This window comes from Hesperophylax consimilis, chromosome 4, assembly GCF_061612785.1.
Source record: "Hesperophylax consimilis isolate HC1 chromosome 4, BYU_Hcon_1.0, whole genome shotgun sequence".
NCBI classification, from domain to species: domain Eukaryota; kingdom Metazoa; phylum Arthropoda; class Insecta; order Trichoptera; family Limnephilidae; genus Hesperophylax; species Hesperophylax consimilis.
Genome location: NC_142839.1, coordinates 22,742,064 through 22,753,767, shown reverse-complemented (window position 1 = coordinate 22,753,767; position 11,704 = coordinate 22,742,064). Strand labels below are relative to the sequence as shown.

General features: G+C 35.4%; 1 protein-coding gene across 1 annotated transcript; it reads left to right on the top strand.

Moving 5' to 3' along the window:
* Positions 1-3,595: 3,595 nt before the first annotated feature.
* On the top strand, positions 3,596-11,274 carry LOC149424371 (retinol-binding protein pinta-like). The gene is made up of 7 exons (XM_089631312.1): positions 3,596-3,723; positions 5,836-5,995; positions 7,552-7,711; positions 8,339-8,600; positions 9,437-9,547; positions 9,634-9,739; positions 10,602-11,274. Exons 2-7 carry the CDS (start codon positions 5,857-5,859, stop codon positions 10,751-10,753), a joined length of 930 nt encoding a protein of 309 aa, XP_089487438.1. The 5' UTR covers positions 3,596-3,723; positions 5,836-5,856; the 3' UTR covers positions 10,754-11,274.
* The last annotated feature ends 430 nt before the right edge of the window (positions 11,275-11,704 follow it).

Sequence of the window (11,704 nt, the reverse complement as noted above, 5' to 3'; positions counted from 1 at the left end):
GATGAGATCATTTTACCAGAGTAGGAGTGCTGTTTGACATATTCCACAATCGCACGAGTGATACATTATGCAGGGCATATGAGGCTTCGAAATTACATAAACAACATAGACTACTTATTAGATCAAGGAATGTGAAATATGTTGACATTTTAGAATGTGAATGAATATGTGAGAAACATGGTACCTATTGGTTTAAAGTTATAGGGATATTGCGCGGTAAACAAAAATATAAAGTAGCTTTGAAAGAAACAAATTACAGGATACAGAATACTGTGAGAAAGCGGATACCGAAGACAGCAGTAACATGTTTGTAGTCACATGTTTTGCTGATCATGTGTGATTATCTTTTGAAGGTCTCCCTCACGGCGAACGGTGAAAACCCGAGAGAGATCGTTCCTCTTCGCCAGAATACTGCCGTTCCGCACCCATATGTATTTAAAGCCGTTAGCCTTCCCGGCGGCTCGTGTTTTGGCAAATAGGATTATATTTTTCAATGTAAGGTGCTCGTTTATATAAAAATTGGTGGTGGGAGCACCAAATCCTAATTGTTCCGTGGTAAGGCCGCGGCGAGTCCTTGCTGCAGCGATGACATCATCACGAAGTCGCTTTGTGGAGAGCTGGACGACTATATTGCGTGGACGGTTGGAGGGCGAGGAGTGGCCGCGAGCGACGCGATGCGCAGAAACCACACAGCTACTTGGAAGCGGGACGTTAATGTTGGCAGCGGCGTAGCTACCTAGGGGCTACGCGGGGCAGTGCCCCGGGGCCCTCAAGCTCAGGGGGCCCTCGAATCCTTACCAGAAATCTCGATCAAACTGAACTTTTGGAAATTTATCCCATTTTCAAAATAAATATGACAGGTTGCAACTTGCAACCCCACTTTAATCATGATAACTAAGTTGAGAGAAATTCAAAAGTTATGCCTAGGGAATTCCCCTAAATTCAGCTAAATTCAGGAAACAGCATCAAACGTTGGGATCTACTGCCAAAATTCACTGGCGAATCGGACACCACTCTAAAAAAACTAAATCCGACTAGATGGTCCAGTAGGGTCAATACGATATCTGCTATAAACCTTCGTTATTTTGATATTATCAAAGCATTATCAGAAATAGTTCTAAAGAGTCCTAATAAAGATGAGCGTAGTGAAGCAGAGAGTACTAAATTTCGAGTGCGTGTTGCTTTGCGAATTCATGCACAGTGTATTGAACGACATCAATTATGCATCCAAAACTTTACAAAAATGCGACATCAATTTGGGCGAGGCGAGTAAAGTTTTAGCAGAGACCAAAGCAAAGTTGCAAATTTATAGAAATGATTTCTAATTATTCAAGTGCAAAGCCAGTGAAACTGCAAGAAAATATGGTATTGATACCCATTTTCAAGAAAAAAGGCAAAAAAAAGGTTTAAAAACATTTTGATGAATTAGCTGCTGATCATCGATTTCCAAACCGAGAAAAAATATTTAAAATTGAGATTTTCAATAATGTACTAGACACAGTAATATCTCAATTAGATACACGTTTTATTGGTATGAGTGCAGTCTGTCATATATTCGATTTTCTAACACCAACATTTTTATTACATGTTGATGAAGCAACTTTATTACAAAAGTGTGACGAATTCCAAAGAAAATATTCAGATATAATAGGCCCTAGTTTTTCACTTCAATTTATTAATATTTACCATCTAGTTTTACCTCAACTAACTCAAGCATGGACTGTTCACCAATTATGTAAGGAAATAATGAGCAAATATGGAGTGCTAGAATGCGACCTAACGGAAGTATTTACAGCAATGTTATTATTCTTTACAATTCCTGTTACTTCTGCAGCAGCTGAAAGATCATTTAGCAAATTAAAAATAATAAAAAATTATTCAAGAATTAAGATGGGCCAAACTCGACTCCGACATTTATCGCTAATAGCAATTGAAAACAAAACCGCATCAAGCCTGGATTTAAACGAAGTCATTGATACTTTTGCGAAAACTAAAGCTAGAAAAAAATTGTAAATATAATTGTTATTTTGTCAGTTGGTAGGCCCGACCTTTATATAATAAACCCTTGAATCTTCTCTATTTCGTTTTATTAGCCAAACCTACACCAAGTATTAATTGTAATTTATGTTATTACTGTTTAATATTTTTATTACCTGCCCTGCAGTCTGCAGTGCACAAAAAAGAGCTTAAGTAGCTTATCATTATTAAAGTGTCTGTATATTTCATATTTTTATATGATAAAACCTAATCAGTTTACATAGCAGTGGGGCCCCATTTTTTTAATTTGCCCCAGGGCCCTTGGTTACCTAGCTACGCCACTGAATGTTGGATCCTATTTTCTCTATTAATTTCATCAAATTTTCGCCCTTTGCTTCGGGAATCCCATGGATGTCTACATTGCATATTCTGCTGCGCTGCTCCATCTCATCTTGTGCATCTCGGAGTGACTGGACTTCTTGCCGGAGGTTTGAGTTTTCTTCGTTTTTTTATTATATAGATGTCACCTGTAACAGGTAAAAACATGATTTTTTAAAACAGCGCCATCTGTTGGACGTAAACACAACACGCGCTATTGTTTCTATCTGCACAGAGATACTGAGTCACGGCAACGTGTGGCGGGGTACAGCCAGTAAATAATAATTGTTCACCTGGCATCGATCAATATAATTAATATGAATTCGATTTACGTCTGGCGTAAAAGACAATAAAACTGGCTAGTGCTAAATGGTTACTAATACCGTCCTACTGTAGCGATAAGATTAATTAACATGATCTCTAATCTCATATGAACACAAAGCGATGTTTGATAAACGTTAAACACTGGAATCGACTTATAAATTAGTATTTTTTATCTATAGCAGTTCTCTAGAGGTCGCGTATACTATTATGATAAAAATACAATAATAGGGTTTTCCAATAAGAGGTGTTATTTTGATATTCAATCGTAAAAGATCAATGGTTTCGTTGCTTGTGTGGCACGTAGCGCCTTCTTGTTGAAAGTAAAGGTTGTCCAGATCAATGCCATTAATCATCTCTCGATAACTCAATCCATTCACCGTAACTGTTGCTCCAGCCTCATTTTCAAAAAAGTAAGGTCCAATGACTCTGCCGGACCATAAACCGCACCAAACAGTTACACGTTGAGGATAGAAAGGCTTTTCAACAATAACTCTTGGGTTTTCCGAGGCCCAGATGCGACAATTTTGCTTGTTGACGAAGCCACCGAGGTGGAAATGGGCCTCATCACTCAAGATGATTTGCAATTGATTCACTCAAGTGAATTTTAATAATTTCAATGCGTTGTTGAAGCGTGTATTATTCCATTTTTATTAATAGCGTAGTTTCTACTTGTCAAATGTCAAAAAAGTAACATCTACCGAAATAGCGGGCTATTCAAAATAACACCTCTTATTGGAAAACCCTATATTATTATGATAAAAATATAAAACAGTAAAAAACTTATGTCTATTGCGTTCAAATCCGCGCAGCCAGTTGTCACTACTTGATATATAAATAGCTATATACTAGGTATATTATCTCTAGGCGATATGAATATCGAATTAAGGCAATTGATAAGACATTGGCATCGCTCTACACTCAACATCAGCGATAATTTTATTTAGTTGCAGAATACCTGTGCCTGGTCATCACTCTGTCTGTCTTCTCATCATAGTTCAAGAGGGTAAATCCTATATTTACCCGTTTACCTGATACCCCTCAAAGGTAAGACACTTTAACATACGGATTTCATTAATCAACATTGGTCAAATAAAAAAAAATACCTAAACGTAATTAGTTTCAATATAAATCAATGTAAAAGTAATGACATTCCTTATCTTATGGGATGGATTACGTTCGATACACACCGACGGAGGATTGCCAATTTTTGTCGATTTGTATACGTAATCCATTGCACATGGTAATAGTAGCTTACATTTAAAATATATATCACATTTATATCAATTGAAAATGCCGAAACTTTGCTCATCAAAAAATTTTATCCAGGGTAGAATCGTAGTCCTAGTCAAAGACTACCACCCTGAATAAATTTATTTTTGCTTAAAGTAGCTTTTTTTCTTTTCAATGAAAGCAAACATTCCCGCGTTACGAATAATCATCTTCAAATATATTATATAGTGACTGTTTGTTGCGGGCGGGCGGCGTGGGTTTGATTTGTATAGAACACTACAATTTTATTCCGAGATTTCTAAAAACCACCCCCATCCCCTTTTTCTACCCTGGGCCGGCACTGAGCCAAATGGCGCTAGTAAAAACCTCAACGACACTGTGTTAGGCGTTAGGTATTATTAGCAGCTTGGCTCCTTGTCGTCTTGACCCAGCGCACTTGACGAGATTTTTTACAAACGCATCGCTATATAAATTATCCAATCATTATTATTATTGGAAAGAGCAGACTGCTCCAAATGCACCTACCCCTTAAAGTAAAATTTTGATATATTTTAGTGAAATTTGGCAAACTTGACTTCCAAAATAAGAGGAAAACTACTGTCTGCATCTAGCTATATATTAAAAATCTTTTTACGTAAAGAAGTACCCGGTGTGGCTTTCCTTTTTATGTAAAGAAATGCCCGGTGTGGCTTTCCTTTTTATGTAAAGAAATGCCCGGTGTGGCTTTCCTTCTTATGTAATGAAATGCCCGGTGTGGCTTTTCTTTTTATGTAAATCCACAGTTTTATTCCGGGATCGATGATTTTTTGTACTATCTACCTTCAAACCGATAGGAAGGTCACTGTCTAGATGTGAAAAACCACCCCATCCCCTTTGCCCGTCATTTAAAGCAGAATTTTGATAATGCTCGATGAATTTTTGAACATTTGACGTTCAAAATTTAGAAAAATTTCAGCCTACTTCTGATTTCGAAAAAATCTGCATAAAGCCCGAGCAACACTGGGGATTTCAGCTAGTAGCTATAGTTATAATACAAACGATTAATGACAATATTTGAAAATCTCTTACTACCATCATTATAAGCAAAATATGTAGCTTGTACACTACTGGAGACTTAGCCATCCGAGGAATTGTACTCACAACACATGCGACTGGAAGAAAACGTTCAATTATTAGTGTTACAATAAACGGAAATATGCTGAAAAGAATCATAAAACTTCAAGATATAATTTATGTTTAGTGGCCACATCTGACTATGCTTACGTCTTTCTCCCCGACACCCTTCGTCATCCTCAAAAGAGGATGCCATATTTTAGTGGCCACATCTGACTATGCATACGTCTTTTTCCCCGAAAAACTTCGTCATCCTCAAATGAGGATGTCATATTTTAGTGGACACATCTGATTATGCATACGTCTTTCTCCCCGACACCCTTCGTCATCCTCAAATGAGGATGCCATATTTTAGTGGCCAAGACAATAATTATAAATAAATGTAGGTATGTAAGATTGACAATAATTTACGATTCTGTATTATTCGATTACTATAATACAGATTATTTTGAAGATGCTGTTAAAAATAAAAATAAACAAAGGTGTTATAAATAAAAATTATACCTACTGCTAAAATAACAGTGCTAAATTCATTTAATTTTAATGCCTATTATTCGAAAAAGTTTACCTTGGAATATTAGACATTGACTGTTGTAGAAAAAAAAAGATTACCCACTTAAAAACTAAAAAAACCTACTTGAAAAACTAAATATTACCTATTAATTAAAGACTGAATAAATTTTACCTTATCAATAAAAATGTAAATGCAAAATGCAAACCAAAACAGGTTCTCTTACGTAACAAGATAGTATTCACATTTTGGGCAAACGTTTTATTCCAATTGAAATGATAAAGGGGTAACGTTTTTTTCAGTAAGAAGTCCAATTTGCAAAGATGCCCATAAGGGAGTTGACCCCAGAGTTGGCCCAGTTGGCCAAGGACGAGCTGGGAGAGGTTCCTTCCAGGATTCCTGCTGACCTTCAGGCGATCAAGGATTGGCTGGCCAAGCAGAGGTACATCAACGCAAGAACTGGTACGAAGTTATCTTAAATTTAAACGTGTCAGTTTTTGGCTTCTAGTTTTTATTAGTAAATGTAATCATCTCACCGAGAAGAAAATTATCATGTTGCCAAGGACAAAGGTCAAAAAATCAATCAAACGAGTAATTGAACTTTAAATTGAATGAAAAACAAATCAAATTATACAGCTGTTATAAAGATACGAGCATGCTTGCACAAGTGTAGAGTGTTTCCTTGTTTATTAAATCTAATAAGGATGAATCCTCGCTATATAATCTATTTATCAAAACTTACCAATTGTCTTTCCGTGTTCAGAGTCAAACAAGGAGAGAAATTTAACGATTGGAAGTCTTTTTCGACAATTTTTTTTTTGTAATTTTTATGAATATAACAAATAAATTGTTATTTTTTCTGATTTTGAATATTTACTTGTGAAAGTGTGTGCTTTTTAAATTTTTATTTAAACTTTCATTTCGATGTTTTTAGCGAATCATTTATTTAAAAAAACTATCTAGTGAAACTGAACAAAATCTTTTGAATACGTATTATTAAACTTTCCTTAAAATGTGGAATTTTTAAAACATGATATTTTCACTAAATAACAAATATTCCTTTCTTATGCTGCATATAGACATGAGAAAAAACGAATTACGGGAAAGGAAAGTAGCAATTGCAAGCGGAGCTTCGCGCTATTTGCGGTTGATTCGTTCTGTTCCCATAAGTCGTGGTTTGCTTGTCAATATGCAACCTTGTCTTAAAACTTAAAAAGAAATCCGAAGCCTTTACGTATGTACTTTATTGTCAGAAGATAAAAAAAAAAACAAAATATGCGCAATTTCATTTAACAATTGCCATGTTAAAACGGATGTACATATCGGTGACGGTTGTCAAACAAATGAAAGATTTGTGTGATATCACAGTGTTTTTATTGAGTAGTCAGTGTTGTAGCGGTTTGTTGCTGATGATGAATTCCTCCAGACCGACGCTTAGCGCTTTGGTGGAGATAATGGATGGCGAATCTTCCAAGCCTACTGCTAGACACCGTGGCGGTGCAGATATTCGATCACGAATTCCCCAGGCCGATGCTCAACACCGTAGAAGCGATGTAGATGACGTAGTTGGTGGCTCGACGCGCTGCGGGCGGAGCCGAGACTGGGCGGTAATGTTCATCACTGGTGATGAAGACCACGGGTCTTCCTGACGCTCCAGTGATATGAATGAGCCGGAGATGCTGTGGATCTCGATGTGGGCGAAATGGGCACGTTTGGCGCGTTTGGCCTGCGTCTGTCGGTGGGGTGTGGTAGACTAGTATGCTCAAGGTGTGATATGTGCATACAATATTCTACGGTTGCACCGTGAATTATTCTAGTAGCTTGTCACTACATAACTATTTTACATCATTATTTCGGTTTAAGTTTTGTTTTATAGTCTTACGTAGCTTCAGTGTGTAGAAGTAATGGTATCTTAATTATTTTACGGTTCCATGAAATCGATAAATAAGCGAGTACATATCAGTATTTAATCTTACTTATTGCTAATGATTAATTCGGTTGTGTTTTGATAATTTCAGATGACCAATGGCTTCTTGCGTTTCTCAGGGGCTGCAAATACAGTCTGGAGAGGACAAAAGAGAAGTTGGACAATTTTTACACTATGAAATCCACCATTCCTGAACTGACGCAAGCAGTTCACCCATTGGATGCAAAATTGCAAGAAATCATGAAATTAGGGTACGCATAGACTAAAACATATCATATAAATAATTTTAGCGTTTAGCCGATGTTTTTTAATACATTTGACATATGGGTCGTCTTTATGCATGGATTCGGGATGAAAAAAAGACGTGTTTTATTTTGGTAATGATTTTCGTATAGTTTAAGAAGGTGGACATTATTTGACGTCTGTCGTCTATCATCGTTTTACTTAACCATATTATGTGGAAATGTTGCATTTTAATTACGTTTTTCTTTTTTAAAATATTGGTAAAAAAAGACTATCACAAGGGTTTATTCCGTTTATTACTGATTTGTTGACAGTAACACAAATTAAATCGACAAATGCTGGAATATGATCTATGGTTATGTTAAAGGTGTTGCCATTTTAGGATGATTTAGGACCGTCCTAAAATATTATTTCTAATGGCAACTAACTTTATGTGTGAAATCGGAAGTATGAAAATAAAGATGGTGTAAATATTTTTCATGTGGGTCCGATGTAGTTTCAATACGGGGATCGCTATTTAAAAATGCAACATGTAAAACGCCCATTACTTTGAACGGTGACCTAACGCCGGCCCTATCCTGCCTTCAGTACCTAAATTTAAGGTCAATTTAAAAAAAAAGTTATTTTGTTTTCAGCGTGAATTTAATCCTTCCCAAGCCATGCTCGCCAAATGGCCCGCGGGTGATCATTGTCCGCCCAGGAGTCTACGACCCGAATAAGATCGGAGTCTTGGACACCATGAAGCTTAATAACATGTCCACCGAACTGCTCATGCGTGACGATGACCACATCGTCGTCGCCGGAATGCGGGTCATTATCGACCTTAATAACGTATCGATGGGTCACTTCACTCAGATGACTCCGGGCACTATCAAGAAGATGGTCATGTCTGGACAGGTAATTATAAATAAAACTACAATAAAAGATATAAATTTGTTTTAGACCACTTTAATTTTAATTGTACTCTACCGGTTTCGGAAGCACCCTTCCTTCGTCAGGAGAATATTAAAAGTTTTAAAACTTTTAATATTCTCCTGACGAAGGAAGGGTGCTTCCGAAACCGGTAGAGTACAATTAAAATTAAAGTGGTCTAAAAAAAATTTATATCTTTTATTGTAAATTATGACGAGCCAAAAGGTAAATGCTAATTACAAATAAATATATAAATAAAACTCTTTACAAGTAGACCTTAATACACCTATTAGTCAAACAAATCATTTGGAACGGTAAATAAAAGATTACACAATTGTTAAACCATGAATGATTGAAGATACAGCAAAGGAAGAACCCGTATTTAAAAATCTACGTGACTGATACGATAGTATGCTAAGCGTAAATTTGACTGGTAAAATTTGGCTGTTTTTTTTTTAATATGCACTTATAATTTTTTTGTATAATTCGTAAAAAAAATCGTGTCTAAAGTGTTCGAATCATTTCTTTTTTCTAAAAGAACAATACAAATTTATAATAAATTTTATACTTGTTCGTTAGTTTTTTTTACTGTTTAACTTATTATTAACTAACTTAAATGTTTATTAATAACTGTTATTTTAACTTTTCCAACAATGAAGTCTTTGTTCCGAACTCACACTATTATTAACTATTTTTTAATGTTCTTTACATTAGCACCCAGTATGGCGCTATGATAAAAACTACTATCCTTTAAATTATATAAAGATTGGCAATTGATCCTAAGTACTTTAATGATGTATTATATGTTTTATTCTTTTCAGGAAGCTTTGCCTATAAGACAGAAGGGTACACATCATATCAATACACCATCGGGAGTCGAGAGCATCTTTGCCATTATCAGATCCTTTATGAACGAGAAAAATAAGCAAAGGGTAAATATATTAATATCGGATCGAAGTATTTTATATCACTAAGATAATAATATTTCTATTTAACATTCTGTAAACACATTTTTCAGCTTTTTGTTCACAATCAAGATATGGAGGCCCTCCACAAATTTGTTCCAAAGGATATTCTACCGGAAGAATACGGTGGCAATGGCGGAAAATCCCAAGACATAATTGGTAAGAATTATATTATTTTTTTATACCCTTCCATTTCTTTCAGTCTCATTATATTCACTAATACGTACGTCATACGCCCGGTATGACAGTCAGCAGATTTTTAGCGCCAGTCCGCATCCTCGCTATGTGCGACATCATTTGTTCAGATTTTTAGCGGGCTAAATCTACCGCTTAATTTTCGGTAAGCCACAGAATAGTTCCCCCTTTGGACGCCGAGTCGCTAGCAGTAACAAATGTGAAATATAACGTGTACGTGAGTAATTACGTACTTCCATCTCACTGAAATCACGTAAATTGTCTAATTTTATCGGTATGGATTATTATATTCATCGAGTTAATTAATTAATATTCAATCTAAAATAGATAAACAGTTTGGTAAGGTATAATAAGAGGGATTTTTCAACGTAAGGACAGTGTTTTCTGTGGTATGTTTATCATAATTTATAGTGAAGACTCCAGTAAAACAAATACTATTTAAAATAAGTATCCTCGCTTATAAAACCATGCTGATTGAAGTGGGGAACTATAAAAAACTCTAGACCGCCTAATATACTAAAAACTAGCCCGCCTAAAATACTTGACATTTTAAAAGCTCTAGATCTCCCGATGACAGCAGAGCACATAGAACAATTTGGTTTTATAGAGAAAATGAAGCACATTCCTCCAAAGTAATAGAAAATTCATGTAATACTTGTTCGCTAGTGCTCAAACCAAGCCGAGCTTAAAATGAACTGATATACCGGGCCATAGTCTGACTGGCTACCTGTAGTACTATGCACCCGAGGCGCCTGAAGCCACGTAAATTATTTATAAAAATTCATAAATTTACCATAAACAATCAATGTAAATTTTATTTTTACAGATGACTGGAAAAAGAAGATAGAAGACAACGCCGATTGGTTCATGGAAGGTGTTAAATTTAAGACAGACGAAAGTAAACGACCAGGAAAGCCGAGGACTGCGGAAACCATCTTTGGTATTGAGGGGTCGTTCCGTCAGTTGAACGTCGACTAAAACTAATACAGAACAGTGTCGTCCATAGATAATAGAATATTAATTATTAATATAAAACCGCACAAGCAAAAGCGTCCCCAACACCGTTGAGCCATACTACTAGAAATGGCATGTACGCACAGCGGCGCCCCTTTTTTGTTCTGCCGCTTGATTGTTGGTTGAAGCTCGGAGACAGTCATACTATAATATGGCATGGAAACGAGTTGATTGGTATAATAGTTTTTTTCCTATGATGGTACTACTAAAATCTTATTTAATTGAAACTATATATTTCTCAATTATTAACCTCTTCTATTGACAGATATTATTCTGAGAAAAAAATATCGATTAAGTGGTTTATTGTAGAAAAAAATTAATAAATGTTTTTTTACATTTGTATAAGGAATAGGGAGGCTGGTATCACTTTTTTGAAGCATTTTGAGTAGATGCTACGATATTCAGTCTCTAAATAAATGTAATTGTCATGTTACCTATTTGTAATTGTTTAATCGTATAATATTATAGTATGAACTAAAAATAAACTTTGAATTTTATTTATCCTTCTCGTTAGTTATTTTCAGTGACTGACCGAAGTTTCAGCCAGTACAGTAATTTCGGTCTGAGCCAAAAAATAGCCGATATTTCAGCTCAATTCGACCTAGGGAGCTTTTACATGAAACAAAGTTAAACAGTTGATTTAACTGTTTGTTGTACATTGTAACAGTGGTGTAGCAAGTAAGTACATAGTATTGGTTTATAAAATAAGTAATGTCCTAAAATATGATTTAACACATGAGTTAAGCACAGTGAAATGATAAAGGAAATCACTTTTTTCAAATTCACGCTTAAGAAAGATACATTTATAAAAAGTAAATGGTAATCAACCAAAACAGAGATGGGTTAATTGATCATTTTACACGGTCGCTCATTTTTAACAATTTATAAGATTAACAAATTAAATTAAATAGCGTA